General features: G+C 37.6%; 1 protein-coding gene across 8 annotated transcripts; it reads left to right on the top strand.

Moving 5' to 3' along the window:
• The first annotated feature begins 1,828 nt into the window (after nucleotides 1–1,828).
• znf318 (zinc finger protein 318) lies at nucleotides 1,829–20,033 on the top strand. 8 transcript variants are annotated; one of them, XR_008360984.1, is made up of 14 exons: nucleotides 1,829–2,231; nucleotides 3,024–3,142; nucleotides 4,081–4,639; nucleotides 6,020–7,340; nucleotides 7,472–7,569; nucleotides 9,969–10,068; nucleotides 10,173–10,465; nucleotides 15,777–15,938; nucleotides 16,087–16,177; nucleotides 16,354–16,472; nucleotides 17,213–19,335; nucleotides 19,450–19,534; nucleotides 19,626–19,651; nucleotides 19,757–20,033. XR_008360984.1 is itself a non-coding variant. In XM_053501922.1 (12 exons), the coding sequence occupies exons 1-11, from the start codon at nucleotides 2,001–2,003 to the stop codon at nucleotides 19,319–19,321; spliced, it is 5,202 nt and encodes a 1,733-aa protein (XP_053357897.1). In that variant the 5' UTR covers nucleotides 1,829–2,000; the 3' UTR covers nucleotides 19,322–19,335; nucleotides 19,450–20,033. The 8 variants fall into 8 exon arrangements, 3 of the variants coding, with proteins under 3 accessions (XP_053357897.1, XP_053357898.1, XP_053357896.1); XR_008360985.1 differs by having other exon boundaries at nucleotides 17,213–19,339; XR_008360982.1 differs by having other exon boundaries at nucleotides 19,626–20,033.
• The last annotated feature ends 2,230 nt before the right edge of the window (nucleotides 20,034–22,263 follow it).

Genomic DNA, 22,263 nt, shown 5'->3' with positions numbered 1-22,263 from the left:
TTAACATTTCTGAATTGCACAATTATTAAAAATTCTAAAAATGAATGGAGTGTATTTGACTGTTCTAAGAGACCTATACATGAATAGTCTTGTATGTTATACTTTTAACTCTTTTGATGTTGTAATTATTTATTTATAATTGTAATTGTTTAGTATTTTTAAATACTCCTCTTATTTTCTTATAAGAGTAAATAAATGACTTTTATCAGTGATAAAATAACTTTTATAAGTTAACCTGTACCTGTAAGTTACCTGTACTGTTACTATTAAAAGATGGCTATGTGAAGCCAGGCTATCAGCAAGAAGTTTTGCAAAGTCCCGTTGTTGAAAAAAAGACATGTGCTAAAGAGATAACAGTTTACCAAAGAACACATTGACTGGCCTAAGGAGAAATGCCATTTTGTCACTACTCCCAACCTGTTATACCCCTGGAACTCTCCTACATTTTGGGTTAGGATAGGAGTAATTTTTATTTAAAAAATGTTGATTACTCGCTCTTACTCCACTGGTGGCTCAGTGGTAGGTGTTTGGCCTGCTATGCAGAAGGCCCCAGTTTGATTCCCAGCCATTGGATGCAGTGCCGGTCCCAAGCCCGGAGAAAATGAGAGAGTTGCATTAGAAAGGGCATCCGGCGAAAAACCTGTGCCAAGTTGTTGTGCGGATCGGATAATTTGCTGTGGCAACCTCTTGCCGGAATCGGCCAAAAGACCAACAGCTCCTAAAAGTATGACTAGAATTGTGTCACTCTGAGAATTTTTAGCCACTTAGGATGGATTCTAAGACACTTAGACAATAGAGACCCAGGGCTTTGCTTGTTTGCCCACATGTCTGCTTGCTGATGACTCCCAGAACCACTCTTTAACAATTTGAGCCTTGAAACATGCCTGTGCCATCAGTGAAAAAATATTCAATTGATGTGATAACCTGGGCCCAAATTGACGATTTTTTTCTCATTGTGTGGATGAAAATGGTAATAAACATAGCTATGACCTTTACTGTTGATTTTTGACCATGCAACTGCAAGTGTTTAAGTGATTACCGTTTATGATTTTTTTCACCGACCAGATTTCTTCCACATAGTTGACAGTTCAGCATTATCCTTCCAGGTTTTGATAATGCGTTGATTCTTAACCAAGTTCCAGTCATTTTAAAGTTGTTTTCTTCGCTTGATGCAGCCCAATAATTTGACCCTTATGAAAACTTTTTTTTTGTGCCAGGCAATGTAAATCGACTATTGTTGTGGGTTTACATAAGCAGAAACACCTTTAAATAAATGCTTAGTTGTTCAGAGTCAACCCTTAAACTGTTAAATATAATATACTGAATACCATTTTACAAACATAAAACTTATGTTTGTAAAATGGAAGGGGAAATATATATATATATATATATATATATATATATATATATATATATATATATAGCTTATTTTATAATACAAATCGTTTCTTCAAATTTTTTTATCATAAACAATATTTATTTAGTGTAAACATTGTATTACATGACAAATCCCTGCAAAATAAATGTGCCACAAAATAAACATTATATGAGAATTTGTATTAATGGTCTCGACGGCTGTCACGTGCCTATGGTTAATTATAGTAGTAATAAAATATTTGATGATAATAATAATATGAATTTATGTCCTAATATATTTGATAGAGATTATGTAGGGGGGGCAATCCGTGGATTAGAAGAATAGTATTTTGATGTTTTTGCACTCTTAAATACGTTAAGCTGCACACAGACCGGTAAACAATGAGAGAGAAAATGAAAAAAATGTGATTGGTAGAAAAAAAAACGTCATTTCCTGTTCGCGTAACCGAATAGTGGTGCAGGAAGTAGATTCAGCACGGTTTGGTTGCGAGTGTTGATGTTTATATTTATTGAGTTTGAGTGTGAAATGCTGTGTGTGCGGAAGTAAAACGCATTAAATAGTTAAGAAATAAAGAAGTTCCCGGATCTGAAACTGCTTTCTACGGAACCGGGCGGCTGGCGGTATGTACCGAGGCCCTAGGCCGCACCGAGGAGCGTATCCTCCCGCAGCGTCTCGCGGCTTCGCTCCTCGCGGCCCGCCTCCTGCGAGCTCGTTTTCTAGCGCTCCGTACAGCAGTGAGCACGCGCGAGGCAGTAACGGCTATCCGCATGGCTACCGTCGGAACCCGGAGCATCCGAGGAGGCGCTACTCATCACCGGGGAGAGGCGACGGGCCTCCCAGAGACTACGGACATGTAGGCTCAATAATTTACTACTACACTTTCTTTGAACGTAGTAGCACTGAGTTGCCTGCGTGATGACGTGATGTATTGACTGTTGCATCCTGGGGGTCTTCCGTTCTGGTTTATTGGAGGATCGATAGCTCGGTCGGTGGCTTAGTGGTTAGCACTGTCACCTTGCACGTCCAGGGTCCGGGTTCGATTCCCGCTTCGGGTTTGCATGTTCTCCCCTGCCTGGTGGTTCCCTCCCATAGTCCAAAGACATGCAGGTCAGGCTAATTGGTGTTCCCAAATTGCCTTTAGTGATTAGTGTGAATTCCCTGGGATGGACTGGCACCCCATCCCCATGTACATCACCTTGTGCCCTAAGTTTTCTGATAAAGCGGTATAGATGATGAGTGTCTACAACGCAAGTTACATAATGTGCTTGTATGACACTACTGTATGTTGTTCTTTAATAGATCATACATAGGTTCTGGTCCTGAAGTACCCCTGCTCTGCACATTTAGTTTTTTTTTTTTTTTATCTCTTTGCTTCTATAATCACACACAATTCCATTAATCAGCTTATTAACAACCCTTTCTGTGCTGATGTGGGCGTGTTGGAGCAGAGAAAACACTAAAGTCTGTACACCAGGGAGTATTCCATAACTTGTCCTGTAGCTGTCAACAGTGCATATCAGAGAAAAGATTTGTAGCAAGTTGCTTATAAAAAAAATTGAGCTTAGTAATTAGCAGTCTGAGAGTTTACAGACCATTTCAGACAAACAAATACATTTTTATTATTTGCATCCTTACTTTTCCACAGAGATATACCCCTTCACCCCCACATGGTGGTCTCCCCACTGACCATAGTCTTGTTATAACTGTGGGCAACGAGTTGACGGGCTTATCCCAGGGCGCTGGAGCAGAGGTTCCCTATGCCAGGTAATGTCTTCTATATAAAAAAAAGAAAGGTTTTGTCTGTATATTGGTCAAGACTAGCTCTTTCAATTATTGATTTATGTTTTATACATTACAGAACTGAAAAACTAGTCTCAGAAGATACTTAGGATAACTTTTAACTTGCAGTATAAGTAAAATCAAAATGTTGAGTAAAGGCAACCTTCTTAACAGTTATGTGGCGGATTTAATAACATACTTCAAAATTAGATACTAATACAGTGCTTGCTCAATATAAACAAACACCTGATATTAACTGGAAAAGTTGTGAATATGAAGAATGTATAAAAAGAACTGAATATTTTTACTGGGAATACTTAATATTTTTGCATTGCAAATTTAACCCTTGAGAGTCATTATCTAAATTATGGAAAATAGCATACAAGTTGCTGTAAAGACACAGTGATCATAAATGACTGAAATGAGCAAGTTTATTTAATTAATATTAACTTTATTTCTGTAAATGTAACAAAGGATTTTAAGGCATAACTACCATGGTGTAAAATTCATGGCTGCAACAACATTGTGTATATGTATAAAGGGCTAGCAGCGCACCCTGAGTGTGCGCCTTCCAGAAAGTGGGAAGATGATGAAAATTCCACCCAGCTTACCAATGTACTGCTTGGAGAAAGCCCTGGATGCATTGGAATTGTGACTTTTTTTTGTACATTTTCTATAAGGTGTGAAATAAGTATAGTGATCCAATGGGGTAAAGTGTGAGGCTGAGTCAGTGGCTGGTGATTTTACTTGCTGAATATATTTAAAAGGTACCATTCATCTCCTGTGAATTTTATCTCCTGTAACCCTTTACTAAGAATGTAGAGCACCACTGGTTTGGAAATCAGTGAGCTTACACAGTTGGAGAAACAGCATAAGCAGCCTGTTTTTTTTTTTGTTTTGTTTTTTGTTCCCCTCCTCCACAGAGATTATTCTCCAAAGCAGTCAAGATATGAGGCCCATGATGAGCGAGGTTCAAGCAGGTACAGTCATAGCCGTCATAGGAACAGGGGATGGAGCCGCAGTCCAGATAGGATTCAGAGCAGAAGTCGCCCTCGTAGCAGAAGCCGCAGTCGTGCAATAAGTCGTAGCAGGGCACTGAGCCGAGGACGTAGCAGACCACGCAGCAGGAGTAAGAGTAGGAGCCGGAGCAGGGGAAGGAGTAGAGCAAGAAGCAGGGCGAGGAGCAAAAGTAGACCGCACAGCAGGAGCCGGAGCAGGGGGCGGAGTCGGAGCAGGAAAAGGAGCCGAAGTAGGGGACGCAGCTGGAGCAGGGGACGCAGCCGAAGCAGGGGCCGAAGCCGCAGTGGCAGCAGTAGCTGTAGCAGTAGCAGCAGAAACGGCAAGAGAGATAATGAAGACTTCAGAGAGCTTGAAAAGGCTCGCAGACGTAAAGAACTGGAGGACATGCTGACGATGCCCACTAAGTCTATCTTAAAAAAGAGAGTTGACTCCTCTGAAACTGAATCTCCTATGATTGGTCAGGTAGGCATGATTTGATACTTACTCATTCTCTATACTAATTACCCTGTACAGGGTCATGGGAAGCCTGGAGCTTATTCTGGGGGACTCTCAGGGGCAGTAAATCTGAAAAATGTAGCTTATTGGATGCCTATGAGAAAACTGGACCTGGTGTGTTGGGGTCCATTTTAGTGCACAAAGACTCGCACACTAATTTACTTTGATTATAAGCTGATAATTTTATTGAATTTGTAAAAGGTTAGTTACACATAATTTAGAAATACAAATTGTTAGGGTGAGTATCGCCAGTCATCACGCGATACAATATGATGATACCCAGGTGCCGATTCGATTAATATTGCGATTCCTTATTACAATTTTATAAATATCCTATTTCGATATAATTATTAAAAAAATTGTTAGAATTTTTTAGACCTTGAACCTTTTAAAGAAAAGAAAAAATGTAATATTGTAGGTTTTATACCATAGGTTTTATTGAAAGCTTGAATATTTGAATAAAGCCCTTTTTTATAATAGCTTTCTTACTTAAAACCACCCTTGTATTTTTTTATTTAATCAATATAAATTTTAACAAGACCAAGTAACTTCAAGTATAAGAGTCTAATATTTACATTAAATTAAACAAAAAGAAAAAAATCTTTTACAGAGCAGCATGTAACTTTCTCATGGACAGTATTTTCTATTTCTCAACAAATTTAGCAAATAGTTTATTCCTGTCGCATATGATGCCAGTTTGGGAATAGTTTAGAGTGTACCACTTGTAGGTTAATAAAGTAACTTTTTTACCGTATTAAATGCCTCTAAAGTCTGGAGCATGTGTTAACCAGTTGTAAGGATGCTGTCATGCGCAGCTTCTAATGCGCATGTTTTGAAACAATGAGAGAACATGGTGTTTTGAGACTGGTGTAAAACTGTGTAATTAGTGGGTTTTTTAACTAATTTGTTTGCAGAGTTTGGGGAAAAACAGTCAAGTCGGACGCTTTTTAACATGCACAATTTTTATTACCATAAACAATTGTTGCACCACTCAGAAGCACGTACACTGGGCACAGAATCAGTTACAGTATGTCCTATTTAATCAGTCCTATTCTCCAGGACAGCTGGCCATGGAGAAAAACAGCCGGTTTCAGTCACTGGCTGGTCGACTGGTATCTTTGTTACGAACTTTAGTCATTTACAGACTACTTCATTACTTTGTTACAAACCTAATAACAATTTTGGAGTCAATGTAGAGTTGTATGAATTGGCAACAAAAAAAAATTGTGATTAATAACTGAACCAATTTTTCCCTATCTTTACAAATTAATTTGGAATTTCTGGGAGTCTGTTTTAGATAATTTTTCTAATTTAATTTCTAATTAAACTGTTATTACACTTTTTTAGAGTACCGAATCGCCACAAGGCATTGGTCTTTCAAAGGATGCTGAAGAATTACTATGTGCAGTAACTAAAAGCATGGACCCAGACTTACTGGCATCAGTGTTGGCTCGAAATTCTAATGCCAGTGCCCTTGAAGAGCTCTTAAGCAAACTACAGCCTGCAAAAGAGAGTGGGCATGGGTTCCCCCTTCCTCATGAAAGTAGCACCCAGGATAATTCAGACCTGACTCAGCTCCTCAGTGTAATGACAGAGTCAGTAGGCCAACCACCAGACAAAAAGAAAAGCTTTGTAGATATTGAAGATGAAGAGAAGTTCCTGTATGGGGATGAAGAAGATGAAGAGAAAGCAGCTAAAACCGAAACGCCTAGATCTGAAAAATGTAGCTTACTGGATGCCTATGAGAAAACTGGACCTGATGTGTTGTATCATGAATCAAAGACTGGAGTTGTACATGATTTACACAAGAAAGAATATGGACGTTCTTACAGTCATGGACATCCTGAACAAGATGAAAGTCAAATGACTAAACAGAGCAAATATAGGGATATTCAGTATCCGTCAGCCTCACCTGGGCAACAACTGGATAAGGATCTTCAGAGCAACCCACAGATAGCTGGGTCTCATGAAGCGCAAGTGAGGGCGGAAGTGGAAGAATATGAGAAGATACAAGATCTCCTTAAGACTATTGGTCTTGACTTGGGAGTAGCTGAGATCAGCAAGATGGCTGCCAGGACGCAAGAGCGCCTACAAGGTAAGAATCCTAAAGCGTCATCTGTCAAAAGGCAACAGTCTGACCGGAGACGCCGTAGCCACACCAGGAGTTCCAGTAGCAACAGCAGAAGCAGGAGCAGCAGCAGGAGTACGAGCAGGGGAAGCAGTCGGAGTCGAAGAAGCAGCTTTGAGCGCATCTCTAATCGTAGCAGGAAGAGGTCTGTTCCTCTTGAGAGGTGTTCATCGCGATCAGACAGTCAGAGTCAGAGGGACGTTCGGCCTGTCACTAAACCAGAAGATAACTTGTGGACTAACACGGGTCCCCTGCCTCCTGAAGTTGTAAATCCTGGAACAAATAATTTCCCAGCTCACGCTGCCCATCCGATGCCTCCCTATCCACAGCCACACACACGTGGAATCATGCCCCCCAACTACCCTCCACCTGGTTATGATCCTTATGGGAACTACATGCCATATATGCCCCAAACCTGGCCTATGTACCCACCCCCTAATATGCCACTGCCACCACAAGCTCCCATGAACGATTACAGTTCCCCCGTCATAGAGCGACCCTTCCTGAAAGTAATCAACACCGATGCAAATGCAGCTCAAGGTATGGATAAAAAAGGTGGCCAATTTTTCACCTGCTTCTTTGCTATGTGTGTGTGTGTGTGCGTGTATGTGTGCTTGTGTGTGTGTATATGTATATTTATTGTGTGTGTATGTATTTATTTAATTCCATAGGCTCAAAGATGGACCCACTACAGACCATGACAATTGCCTGCAGTGGAAACCAGAGGAGGGTAACTGACGAAACAAATAATGCCAATCAAAAGCTAAAGGTAACTAAAAGAATTATTTATTAGAATGTCTTTCAGACATAGAAAATGCCACTCTAGTCAAACTGCACAAATGTAACTAAATGTCTTTGCATGGCAGGCCGCAACAACAAAGGGCTGCAACAAACGGTTATTTTAATAATCGAATAATCTGACGATTATTTTTCCGATTAATCGGATAAAGCCCAAAAAAAACAAGAAAACCATTTATTTCTAACTATTTATTAGAAAACAGAACTAAAACACAAACATGTTGCTCCTTGAGCTGTTATAATAATAATAAAAAAAATGGACTAACACAAAAAACATAGACATGTATGCTTTACGTTTGCCAAATATATCCAGTGGAACCTTGAATCGCGACAGAGCAGCGTTTCTGTGTAAAGCAGAGAGAAAGCGTGTGTCTGTGAAGGTAAAAGTAGGAGGGGTCTGTGTGTCTGAGGAACGGTGTCCAATCACGCGCGCACATACAGCAGCCAAAGAGCAGGCTAAGCCTTGAGCAGAGAGAGAGCTTTAAACGAGCGCTGTACACACATGCATACAGACACAAAATAAAACATGTTTTACACACACACACACACAAGGTCACAGTGTAGTGTTATAGTAAACAGTACACGCATGAACGGTTGTTGATTATACCAGTAAGAGACGCACTAAGACCCAGCAGCCTCCGCTATGAATCTTTTCTCTACCTCTGCTCGTATTCGTTTTTTATAGTTTTTTTAATCTATGTCTATGAGGTGCCGAACTCTGCTAGCATCAGTGTGCGAGACCGAGTGTGTTCGTTCCGCTCCGCGCTCAAATGAAGGTTTTTTTTTTAAATAATCAAATGTCTCCGCGTCGCTCGACACAACGAATCGATTAATAAATTCGCTAACAACGCTTTTATTAATCGATTTTTATCGATTAGTTGTTGCAGCCCTATAAATATATAAATTGTCATTGCAACACTACAAAGACCACCAAAGCCAACAACGTGCATAAACGAGTGCATAAATGAACATACTTTTTCAGATTTTTGATATTGTAAATCCTTTATTTACTGATTAGTAGATATTCCCTGAATTTTCATCAGAAAACCAACTAACAAATGCCACACTGGCGTTAACTAAAAAGTGGGTCCAAATTTTTTGGTCCAATTTTGCATGGACAGAATATAACAAGTTGCTTTCGGTGTGAGAAATCATGTGTAAAGGTTTCCATTAAAGAATAATTCCTAAACACAAAATTTTAATGTTCAAAGAATGGATATGTTATTGGATAATATTTTTCACTGTAATAAAATATTTTAACAATCAGGCCAGAGATTATCAAATGGTTCAGTCACAGAACTCGATCACTTTACCTGTCCCTGTTCGACATACTCGATATTGTGCTAGAGAATGGACAGTACAAAACAATCAGAAGTCGGAGGGGACGGGATACATTCTGACCATCTGTTTCTGATTGACCGCTTTTGTCAGTGTCCCTTAATGCACATGTGTCAAACCTTTTAAATTTCTGTTCTTGCATTTAGCAGGACTAGCTGCTTTATATTATGCATTCATTTCTAATATTTTTATGAGAATAAGGTAAATTTCTCACATGTTCACATACACACACACAATATATACTACTGCCTGACAGACAGGCTTGTACAGTTCTAATTAATACTGTATTAGTTTATTAAACCTAATGCGTTGATTCTAGTGTGTGTGTGTGTTTGCGCGTGCGTGTGTGCGCGCGTGTGTGTATGAGTGAGAGAGAGAGAAAAAGTCATCCTACAAACTAATCCCCCTCCTCCTCCTCTCCTGTTGTGGGTTATTCTTTTTAAATGTGCATATTATTACCTTATATTTTCTATTAATCAGTCAATCTTATTAACGAATTTATGAACAAATCCAACGTATAAATGTGCTCCTGGAACGGAACTCGTTCATAAGTAGGGGACAACCTGTATTACAGAAGTATCTTAACAGCGAGCAATAAAACCTTTAACAATACATTCTTCATTGTAAAATATTTGTACCCATCTAATAACTTCTGACATTTATCATATGCTAATAAAAATAATGATCATATGAAATAATACATGCGATGGTAAAGTATATTAGTTGGCTGATTTATCCGTAAAACAAAGGTGCTACTTATTAGTTATTTAATTTATTATTGTTAACATTCTTTTTACGTTTAACAGCTTGCAAGTTATTTATTAAATTTTTTATTTGAGTGCAGTAAATGTTTTGGTTAAAACAAAGAGAATCAGGGTGAAAGAAACGTGATCCCAATTCCCAGGGAGAAAAATTGTGATTGACATTTTAGCAAGAATCGTGCAGTCCTAGTTGCTAGCCAATACGGCTATCAAACATACTTGAATAATTGCTTAAGTAAGCCAGGTGTAAATAATATTGTTTCTTGGCTAGGTAACTGAAGAGCTTGAAAAGCTAAAGAAGGACAGAGATACACGTTTGAAGAAAAAAGATAATTTAATGAAAGAGTTGGAGACACTGCGAAAGCAGCAAGGTTAGTGTGCTTGTGCTAATCCAAATTTAGTAAATAATACGATGGTTGAGATTCTGTAATTATACTTATTTATTAGTTTTTCAATTTATTGTTCTCTACTATAGGGGAACTCCTAAGGAAAAAACGGCGGGAGAAAGATGGTCATAAGGATCCCATTCTTATGGAGCTTGGCCGTCTTCAAGAGGAAGTGATGGCCCAGATATCCAGTTTGCGCACCGAACACGAAGCAGCAGAGGAGAAGTATGAAGAACTTGTTAAGGTGGCAACAATACTGGGGCTGGACCACAAAAACCTAAGGAGCTCTGGGGATCATGAGCATGCGCCTTCTCATAGCAAGTCTAAAGAGCCCAAAAGCCCAGAGAAATCCAAGGCTGCCTCCACCACAACCACAACTCAGGTAGATTTACTTTTTGCTGCTGGTGGGTAAGCCCAAAGAGAAAGGAAACTGGTAAATCCTATCTTTTCTGTATTCTGAATTATTCTATTTTTTTTTTATACAGTGGTGGCCCAAAATATTAAGACAACATACAGTGGTGTGAAAAACTATTTGCCTCCTTCCTGATTTCTTATTCTTTTGCATGTTTGTCACACTTAAATGTTTCTGCTCATCAAAAACCGTTAACTATTAGTCAAAGATATTATAATTGAACACAAAATGCAGTTTTTAAGTGATGGTTTTATTATTTAGGGAGAAAAAAAAACTCCAAATCTACATGGCCCTGTGTGAAAAAGTGATTGCCCCCCTTGTTAAAAAATAACTTAACTGTGGTTTATCACACCTGAGTTCAATTTCTGTAGTCACCCCCAGGCCTGATTACTGCCACACCTGTTTCAATCAAGAAATCACTTAAATAGGAGCTACCTGACACAGAGAAGTAGACCAAAAGCACCTCAAAAGCTAGACATCATGCCAAGATCCAAAGAAATTCAGGAACAAATGAGAACAAAAGTAATTGAGATCTATCAGTCTGGTAAAGGTTATAAAGCCAATTTGAAAGCTTTGGGACTCCAGCGAACCACAGTGAGAGCCATTATCCACAAATGGCAAAAACATGGAACAGTGGTGAACCTTCCCAGGAGTGGCCGGCCGACCAAAATTACCCCAAGAGCGCAGAGACAACTCATCCGAGAGGCCACAAAAGACCCCAGGACAACATCTAAAGAACTGCAGGCCTCACTTGCCTCAATTAAGGTCAGTGTTCACGACTCCACCATAAGAAAGAGACTGGGCAAAAACTGCCTGCATGGCAGATTTCCAAGGCGCAAACCACTTTTAAGCAAAAAGAACATTAAGGCTCGCCTCAATTTTGCTAAAAAACATCTCAATGATTGCCAAGACTTTTGGAAAAATACCTTGTGGACCGACGAGACAAAAGTTGAACTTTTTGGAAGGTGCGTGTCCCGTTAGATCTGGCGTAAAAGTAACACAGCATTTTAAAAAAAGAACATCATACCAGTAACAGTACATACAGTAAAATATGGTGGTGGTAGTGTGATGGTCTGGGGTTGTTTTGCTGCTTCAGGACCTGGAAGGCTTGCTGTGATAGATGGAACCATGAATTCTACTGTCTACCAAAAAATCCTGAAGGAGAATGTCCGGCCATCTGTTCGTCAACTCTGAAGCGATCTTGGGTGCTGCAGCAGGACAATGACTCAAAACACACCAGCAAATCCACCTCTGAATGGCTGAAGAAAAACAAAATGAAGACTTTGGAGTGGCCTAGTCAAAGTCCTGACCTGAATCCTATTGAGATGTTGTGGCATGACTTTAAAAAGGCGGTTCATGCTAGAAAACCCTCGAATAAAGCTGAATTACAACAATTCTGCAAAGATGAGTGGGCCAAAATTCCTCCAGAGCGCTGTAAAAGACTCGTTGCAAGTTACCGCAAACGCTTGATTGCAGTTATTGCTGCTAAGGGTGGCCCAACCAGTTATTAGGTTCAGGGGGCAATTACTTTTTCACACAGGGCCATGTAGGTTTGGATTTTTTTTCTCCCCAAATAATAAAAACTATAATTTAAAAACTGCATTTTGTATTTACTTGTGTTATCTTTGACTAATAGTTAAATGTGTTTGATGATCAGAAACATTTTGTGTGACAAACATGCAAATGAATAAGAAATCAGGAAGGGGGCAAATAGTTTTTCACACCACTGTATGTCGCGTATTATAGTTATTCCTGTGCACAAAACAGGTGGTTTTACAAAGTAGTTCTCGCCTGTCTGACTGAATAGTTGTGCTAATAAGAATGAGCTGAATCAGTTAATGCATGAAACAACTATGTGGCAGGACTTTTACTTTCCGAAGCAGGGGTGTCTACCTCTTCACAAAAATGGCTTCAGAAAGTAAAAGTCTTGCCACATATTTGTCTCATCCGTTTAATATAGCAATGCACAAGGTCATGGCAAACTTCTTTGGCGAATTTCTGTACATGATGCTCAGGAATCAATTAAGCATCAATCAAGGCATGGACTGAGCCAGTGACACCAGAGTACTGCAGGCAGATCCCGCAGGTTTCAAAGAATAAAGAACTTCATATAAATATTGATCATTGTTGAGCAATTTCGCTGCATAAAACAACACACTATTCTTATCTCGATGGTCATTGTTTAAAACATTTTTAGAAAGTCATTAAAACATTGAATTTCAGCCTTTTCTCAATAAATTTGGCCACCACTGTATATTCTGAATATTTATTTATTTATGTAATTAACTTCATAGTAATTTCCTAGAATGATTAAATATTCCTGACTTTTAATATTTAACTTTTTTTTTTTTTTAACATGCTTATTTATTGGACACTTATGTGCAAAACGTTAATAGCCTTGACATAATATTTGCCTGAGTTAAACATTTATCCAGCCCTGATTTACAGTACATAATAGAATAGTGATTTAAACTTTTTGAGGTACTATATAATTCATATTCAGTTGTGTTTGCTAGTATTCTTAAAACAAGCTACAAAATTATACCGGCGTGATTGGTTTATATACAAGAGCTGAAGCATGGGGTTATTTGATAAATTGCATGAATTTTTCATTACAGTGTAGGAACAGTAATTGACTTAAAATAAGAATCTTAACCAGAAATTAAGAATAGAAATTAATGGTCTAATCATTTTAACATTCAACTCATGGCTTCACATCATCATTTAAGCTTTATCAGTTTAAGAATAGGGGCGGTTGGTTATTTATAAATAGCCATGTTTTTAATAATGTTAAATCATGACGATGCATTTACTGTTAAAATCAAATTATTATTGCCAACGAGTATACGTCATTATTTCCTTTTTTTTTCTTCCTTATATATTTGAATTTAACTTAGGAGGGACTGCAGCTAATAAAAAAGTATCTGTTTTTAGGCAGTTACGGTTTCTTCAGTTTTATCGTCAAGAAAGTATTGAGACTTTTTAAAAATTTACAATTATATAAAAAAGCATATTTAAGGTTAAATGACTTTACTTTGATTCACATAAAGTATTAACTACATAGTTCTATATGAAATAGCAATAATTGTTAAATAGTAACAGTGCACTGCAGGCATAATGAGAATAAACAGCAGTGACTGGAATTTGTGCTTTTCTTAATTTAGTTTTTTTCACATCCCCCAGAGATGTTTTAAAAAATTTACTGTAGGTAAATGGATGAATATAGTAAAAGCACCCCCTCCTGTCTAGTGCCCAGTAGGCTTATTAAACCCAGTACACACCTCTACTTTCAGGTGAAATTAGTTCCTATTGTGCTTGTTGGTGATTTGTTGTAAATCAGGGAAACCTTTAAAATATGATTTATGAGAAACTTACATTACTTAAAAGCAATAACAAAATTGGAACTCAACTTGGTATGATTTTCAATGCTTGTGCCGCTGCATACGTTGTTTTGACATTTGCATGGTTAAACACTACCTGATCCAGGCCTTGACTGTGTAAAAAAAGTTAGCTGTGACTTATTTGCTGATAAAGCTTTATACGTCGAATGCCTCAGTAATTTTGGACGGATAGAGCTGAACCAATGCATGTCATTCTACATACTGAGCAGTACGGGTGTAATGGTACATGTATTCTAGAGCTGTGTGATTCATTCGATCATGTAATTTAGTCAATATTTTATAAATCCATTCAATTGGATGACTCGCTGAGTCAGTTTTCAATTCAGAATCGATTTTACGCTTTTTAATAACATTCTCTAATACTGACCAATTCATTTAAAAAATGCACAACACTTTCTGCAGATCGGCAAATGCAAACCACATTCATTTTTAGTTTGGCAGGAGTATCCTTCTACTGTACTTTTCATAACTTTTTTAAGGTTTTTTTTGCAATACTGTTACCTAGTGGATTGGAGTGTGGCACAGAAGATAAAAAGTTGAGACATGACAATTGAAAAGCTTTGATATTTTGAAACCTGTAAAAAATATTGTTGCTTGACAACGCAGACAATAAACATTAGGGCTATCGAATCAAATTGAATGCCATTCCCCAAAAAGTTCAATCAAATCGAAGTCTGTGTATGATTTACAGCACTTGCATTTTCAAATTCGCACCACAATACGATCCCTTGATGCACACACCTTGAGTGCATGTTTTGATCCGAGTGAATACAGGATGTTTTACGTTTGTCAGCAAGATGATACGCAACTAAATGTTTTAGATATTTTCTTTTTAAAGTAAACAGTATAGTCAGTGTTTTTCTGCCTAACAAAATTTTTAAAAAGCTAATAATTGTATATACAGTATAACACTCATTTAAATGTAGGAAGTTTTATTCTGTTTATTTCCAATACTGTGTAAAGTCATGTTGATTAACCTCTCTCCATAAATGGGGAAAGGACTTGGATTTGGAAGAAACACTCCAAGTTGATTTCTGTTTCAGTGGTATTTTATATCATAATGGAGAAAGATGGGTCCACTGACAAAACTGATAACAGTACCATCAGCAGTAGCAAATAGTGCAAATAATGTTTTTAAATAGACCTTATTTAAAGGAACCAATGTTTGCACTTTTTGTTATAGATTGTGCTGTTACTATACGTAAGCAACTTGGCCCCTATGTTTACAAGTTTATATATTTAATAAGACAATTTTGTATACTTAAATATCATTTTCACCTCACTGTACTGAAAACATACCTAAAAGTACATTGCAAACTGTTTCCATACCGTTACACCTCTACTGAGCAGTAAGCCAATACATTTGTGTATTTAAGGTGATTTTTGTTAAAGAAATATTTTTTTTAAATCACTGTTTCCTTTTGTTAAAATTAAGGAAGAAACTAGATGTACAAACATTTAATTCTGACACGAACAGTAATGTTCTTTAAACTGGAAAAATGATTCTCAAATGTGTAACGGTCACTCATCACTTCAAGATTTGAATATTATTGAAGGCCACGAAGGAGCAGTACTTGGTGCATTGTCGGCACGATTCTGTCAGTCTTCTGCATCATTACAGAGGTCTGCTTTTTGTCTGTGACCTGGAATATTGATGATTTACACATAGACCTATATGTTAGAGCTTAAAACTAGTGCAGTTGTTCCTCTCAGCCGGAGCACAGATGGCCTTAATAATAAAGGTAAGATTACTTTGTTAATCTTTAATAGTAGGGCTATAGGGTTTGTTTGTGTATTTTTCAAAACCTGCTGCTGCTGCTTTTTCTTTTTCATTTGGGTTTTTGGACCTACTAATGTGTAATTTGTCCTTCCTGAACCAGAGTACCAAGTCATCAGCATCAGGAGCCAGCACCAAATCAGATTCATTAGCTGACGTATTTGAGTACTATGATGCAGGAAACCATTGGTGCAAAAATTGCAACGTTACTAGCGGTTCCATGTTTGATTTTTTTACTCACTTGCACAGCAAAATGCACAGAAAGGTAAATACCCATTAGTGTTTCTTTTTATTACAGGTATATTTTACTTAACTCCTTCATTCAAATTCAGTCATATGCAGTTTATTGTTGCTCTTCTTTACCTTATAAGTTGCTTTCTAAAATAAGTAATTTATTTGTTTTTTTTCTCTAGACTTTAGATCCCTACATCAGACCTTGGGCATCAAATTCCGAGCGTGAGAAGAAGCACCCTACAGGCGAACTAATTTCCAAACCAGCAAAAGGTAGAAGTTTTGCAATCAAATAAACAAACTGGTGTGGCTTGTTGTGAATTTTAATTTTCTTTTTTTTTATTATTGGAGCAAATGCATTGCAAGGGAAATATTATTGATAATATTAATTATTAATGTCTCTCTTACTGGGTATGTGCCTTAAACCTCACTGTGTTTCTCTAATGTAGGCTCTGAATTTTTGTTACCTGTGAGGGGATTTTTCTGCCAGCTGTGTAAAGACTTTTTTGGTGACCCTATTTGCGCAGAGACCCATGTTTTATGCCATGTGCACAACGAGAAGTATAAGGTATGTCTTTGTGTTTGTTTTTTAATTTACAGGGTGGTTGTTGTTTAGTGTTGAACCGTTTTCTACTTGGCAGCAGTAGTAGGTATAAACTATTAAATCAGAGAAAATTTTCACAAACCTACTAATTTATTACAATTAAGTAAACATAAATAAAATCAGTATAAGTAAAGATCTTACAATAAATATCTATAATATTCTCTGCATAGAAATTTCTATTTAATTTCTAGTCATAGTAGAAGCAGAAATTCCAATATATTTTATATATATATATATATATATATATATATATATATATATATATATAATATATTTTTTATATAATGTTTTATATATTATATTTTTATTATAATGTTTTAATATGTTATAAATATTTAATATAAATATAATAAACTACTGTTATTATAACAGTTAAATTATACTGTCTCAAAAGCAAGAAAATTAAATATAATTTTAAAGGCTCAGTTAATTTAGAAATAAGAATACACACCTGGACAGAAGTCTTTTTTTTTTTTTGTCTTAATATTTTTATTTTTTTAGACTTAAACAGAATGCTTAATGCAAAAGTTCAAGCCTTAAACCACAAATTGTCTAGCAGAAAAAAATAAATCAAGCATATTTATAAATAATAACTTTGCAAATCTACAATGCTTAGTGTGAGAATTTATTGGGAATAAAGCATATCTCTTTTTCTTATTTCTTGGTAGGTTGATTATCTTATGTTTGTTTTATTCCCTCAACAGAAACAAATGTATGAAAACCCTCTTTATGAACAACGGAGAAAACTGGATCGCCAAGCTGGCATGGAGAGTGGAAAAAAGCAAATGGAGCACAAACGTAAGCGTGAGGATGATGACTCGCAGGATGAGCAGAAAAATTTTAAGTCCAGCAAAGATCAAGTAAAAAAGCCCAAATGCAAGAACGAAGAAGAGGATAGACCCAAATCCATCAAGGACGAGGAACGAAAAGTAAAACATATTAAAGAGGAAGAGAATAAACCTAGAGGTAAAAAAGAGGAGACTGAGAGGACCAAAGGTAGAAAAGAAGAAGAGGAGAGGGCCAGATATACAAAGGAAGAAGTGGAGAGGAGCAAGTACAGAAAGGAAGAGGATGAGAGATATAAACAGAAGAAAGGGGATGAAGAGAGCTACAAGTCTGAAGAAGACAAATATAGATACAAGGAAGAAAATCGTTACAGGTACAGAGAAGATAATGAGAAGTATAGATACAGGAAGGAAGAAGAGAAATCTAGGTTCCGGAAGGATGATGACAGAAAATACAAGTATGGTCATGAAACTGAGGAAGAGAGGAGACCAAAACACAGGGAGGAAGAAGGCTTAAAGTTTATGAAATCAAAATGGGAGGAAGATGATGATGAGGAAGAGAGGCCCAAATATGCGAAAAAAGAAGATAAAAAGCAACACCAAAAAGGAGGCCACAAAGATGAGAAAGAGAAATCCTCTTTGAAAGATGCCAAGAATGACCCTGAGAAGCTTACTGATCTCCCTAAGGTTCTTTGTGGGCCAAGCCCAGCCATGCTTGCAAAACTTCGCAAAAAGAATGAGGAGGCCACTTTGCGTCCTACTTTCGGAAAATTCACATGGAAAAAATCTGAAAAGACTGCACTGGAGAAGGAAGCCGAGAAAATTGCAGAGCAGTTTATGAAGGAAGACGAGGAGAGTGCTGTAGCTGCAGCATCAAGTAAAGACTCTGAGGATCAGGAGGCTTTTGCCAAGTCTGTGGCTGCTGCCAAGAGTATTGCTATAAAACTGTCAGGTAAAACAGCTATTGCCCCTTCCCATGAATGGGTAGCCTTTAACCAGGTAAAAATTCGTCCTAATTTACCGACCCCTTCTAATATTCTGAGGAAGTCTAATGCTGGACTTCAAAACAAACCAGTTTCTGCTGAGACACCCTCTGTAAGTGTACCAACCATGGATGCAAGCAACGCATCTTCTGAAACTGTGACAAAAAAACAAGCAGAAAATGAAGACATGCCAGCTGATTTAACCACTAAGGCAATTGGTGGTGAGGAGGTACAGTTGAACATTCCAGGTGATAACTCATCCAGTCTTACACCTGCTTCTGTCTCTGTACCAATTACTCCAACTGTAACACCTCCAAAACCCACAGTCCAGGAGGTGGATGCTGTCACCATACAAACCCCTGCTGAATGTATGGTCACTCTCGGGTCTGATGTAGCTGCTCCTGGAGTACCAGAGGAGGAACACAACTTAACAGTCATGGTCCGTCCTCCTCCTCAACTTCAAAACCTCAGTAGTTACTCTTCTTCAAAAACAGGCAAGCCAAAATCAAGTCTGGCTACAGCAAAAGCAAAAGACTTATTTGGCATTTTTTATGGCAGCAGCACTGTGACTAGCTGCAGTGGTTCTAGTGCTGGCAATAAGGTTGGCTGTAAACAAGACTCCAAACCTCATTTAGGAAGTTTGATGACAACTGTGGATAAAAAAACAACAAACGAGGAGGATACAAACACGAAACACTCAACTGAGGTCTCTAGCTTGAAGTGTGAGGAGCCATCTGAGGACAGAGGAGCACAGTCTGAACCACCAGCTTTTGATCTTGAAGTGGAACCACTTGTAGTCTCAAAAGTAGAAGAGCATAGTGGAAGTATGGACATGGAGACAGTCGATTGCAAGAACGAAGCAGAACCTCTGGACTGTTTAGCCAATTCAGAAATCATGGAGAACATTGAAATTATGGGAACAAATGATGACCAAAACCCAATGGATCCTGAAGAGGCTATAAATCTTTCATTCTCCCCTCCACCAGGTTCTTTTACAGAGCAACTGAACTTGGACACCTTTGAGTTCAGTTTTGATTCTTTGTAAAGAACCACCATCCAGTAGGTTTAGGGATGTGCATGAAACCTACGAATGTTTTAGACATTGATCTAAAAACTTTTCATTTATATTATTTGGTTGAGATGTTTCATGTATCTTCTTAAACTTTTTGGCAGGTAATGCCAGTGAAATGATGGACTGACAAGCACTCATTTTGAAGGGAAGGAGATTCCACTGAAAGAATGAGCAGTTTCTCAACAAGTAATTAATCAATAGCATATGTAAAATGTTGCACAGTTTTTGTTTAAGTACAGGGTTTTGAACTCCCTGCTTTTTCTTGCTTTGTTTGCAGCTGAAACAGTTCCTTTAAAAAGAAAGGTAATGTAGAACATCATTTTATATAATCTGTTTGAGAGTGCATAAACTTCAAGTCTGAATCCATTCATCCTTCCAATTAAGTAAATCAAGGATATTTTAATACAGGAGCCAGAGAGATCCAAGGTCAGAAGAAAAAAAGAATTGATGTGGAGCTCACGCTACAAGGACAAAAATGTCTTGAAATACATTTGTACTTTTGGGTCCAGCATAAGCTGTTCTCAGATGTTGTCTTTGCAGCTGTTAATAGTTGATACAATTCTCAAGTTCTGGTCCTGTATGCTATTAGGTAAAATACTGTACACTGTTAATTTCTATATTACTCTTGGTTGTTCTGTAGTTTCTGGTGTATACAGTCAAGTGCAAATAAATTTCAGTGACTCCCTTTTTGTGTGTTAATCATATCTCAATATTAACAGTGAATGTTACTTAATTATAGAAATATGTTTATCGTTTTAGTTGAAGTACATGTATTTATGAATAGTGTATTTCACTTTATTGCTTTAAACGTTTTAGTTGTTCTCCTTTCATACAATGTATAGCTGTACATCTTCATTGTTTTCATTTAATACATCTAAAACAATATTTCTAATTTTACACAACATTGTTGAAGCATGGAATTTGAGACACTCAGTTTTAATATTTATCAAATTGATTGTTTTATTTCCTTTTTAATTTTTTTTTGCATAATGCCTACTCCATACTTTAAACCACATAGTGTTTTATGATTTATCAAAAAGCTCTTGAAATTATTTACTTTCACAGTTTGATTTTCTAACCCAAATGTTTCAGGTTTATGTGCTGGTTTAATGCAAGCCAGTTACTTTCACTTTTGCTGCTGTTAAATCTGTTAAAGGACAAGAATGCTCTATAAGCAAAAGGTAGGTGATTGAATGACGGAAATGGATGAAGCTGGACAGTGTGACCAGGCAATTGTTGATCAGAGATGGACCAAAAGAGTGTTTTGGTCGTGTGTAGGTAAGTGGATTAAATGAGTTAACTGATGTAACTTAAATGGGTTTTAATAAATAATTTTTAAAATCAGCCTTATATTAATGGCAATTATGAATAGCTATGATATACACAGATCAGCCAGAACATTTAATCCATTGGCTGGTGCAGTGAATAATGTTAATCATATTGTTACAGTGAGGTCAATAAGTATTTGATCACCCTGTGATTTTGCAAGTTCTCTTACTTAGAAATCATGGAGGGGTATACACTTTTCAGCATAGGTGCATTTCCACTGTGAGAGAAAAATCTGGAAATCACATTGTATGATTTTTTTTTTTTTAACAATTTCTTTGTAAATTACTGTGTCAAATAAGTATTTAATCACTTGAGTCAATTTTTTTTTTTTATATATGGTACAGAAGCCTTTGTTAACAATTACAGAGGTCAAACAGTTCCTGTAGTTCTTCACCAGGTTTGCACGCACTGCAGGAGGGGTTTTGGCCCACTCCTTCATACAGATCTTCTCTAGATCTGTCAGGTTTCAGGGCTGTCGCTGAGCAACACAGAGTTTCAGCTCCCTCCAAAGATTTTCTATTGGATTTAGGTCTGGAGACTGACTAGGCCACTCCAGAACCTTAATATGCTTCTTACGGAGCCACTTCTTGGTTTTCCTGGCTGTGTGCTTTAGGTCATTGTCATGTTGGAAGACCCAGCCACAACCCATCTTTAATGCTCTTGACTGTGGGAAGGAGGTTTTTGCCCAATATGTCACAATACATGGCCCTGTTTATCCTCTCCTTAATACAGTGCAGTCATCCTGTCCCCTGTGCAGAAAAACACCCCCAAACCATGATGCTTCCAGTCCCACTGTGTGTTTCACTGTAGGCATGGTATTATTGGGCTGATACTCATCATTCTTCTTCCTCCAAACACGGCGAATAGAGTTAAGACCAAAAAGTTCTACTTTGGCCTCATCTGACCACAGGACTTTCTCCCATGACTCCTCTGGATCATCCAGATGGTCCCTGGCAAACTTTAGATGGGCCTGGACATGGGCTGTGCGATGCAAGATTTTAAACCATGAGCCTTGGAAATGATGGTCCCAGCTCTCTTCACGGCATTGACCAGCTCCCGTGCAGTTCTGGGCTGATTCTTCACCATTCTTAGCACCATTGATACCCCACGAGGAGAGTCCTTCCGTGGGGCTCCAGTCCGAGGGACATTGACATAATTAGCCTCTTCCATTTTCTGACAATTGCTCCAACAGTTTTTTTTGTTTTTGTTTTTTTACCAAGCTGCTTGGCAATTGCCCCATAGCCCTTTCCAGCTTGGTGAAGGTCTACAATTTTGCCTCTTGTGTCTTTTGACAGCTCTTTGGTTTTGCCCATGTTGCTACTTATACTTTGGCTGATTGTGGGGTGCACAGGTGTCTTTATGAAAGCTAATGACCTCAAACAGGTGCTACTAATTTAGAATCATGAGCAGAGTGTAGATGGACTTTTTAAAAGCAAAATAACTGGTCTTTGAGAGTCAGAAATTTGGCTGATAAGCAAGTGATTAAATACTTGACACTGTAATTCACAAATAAATTGTTAAAAAAAAATGTTTGTCTCTCACAGTGGAAATGCACCTATGCTGAAAAAATTGTAGACCCCTCCATA

This window comes from Clarias gariepinus, chromosome 8 (assembly GCF_024256425.1).
Source record: "Clarias gariepinus isolate MV-2021 ecotype Netherlands chromosome 8, CGAR_prim_01v2, whole genome shotgun sequence".
Classification (NCBI taxonomy): domain Eukaryota; kingdom Metazoa; phylum Chordata; class Actinopteri; order Siluriformes; family Clariidae; genus Clarias; species Clarias gariepinus.
This window is presented reverse-complemented; position numbering and strand designations above follow the sequence as displayed.

Excerpts from the sequence above, each read along its gene's own strand:
- znf318 (XM_053501922.1), top strand. The coding sequence starts at position 2,001 with ATGTACCGAGGCCCTAGGCCGCACCGAGGAGCGTATCCTCCCGCAGCG. Across the intron at positions 3,143-4,080 it reads GCAGAGGTTCCCTATGCCAG|AGATTATTCTCCAAAGCAGT; the intron begins GTAATGTCTTCT and ends CCTCCTCCACAG. Across the intron at positions 16,178-16,353 it reads AATTTCCAAACCAGCAAAAG|GCTCTGAATTTTTGTTACCT; the intron begins GTAGAAGTTTTG and ends TCTCTAATGTAG.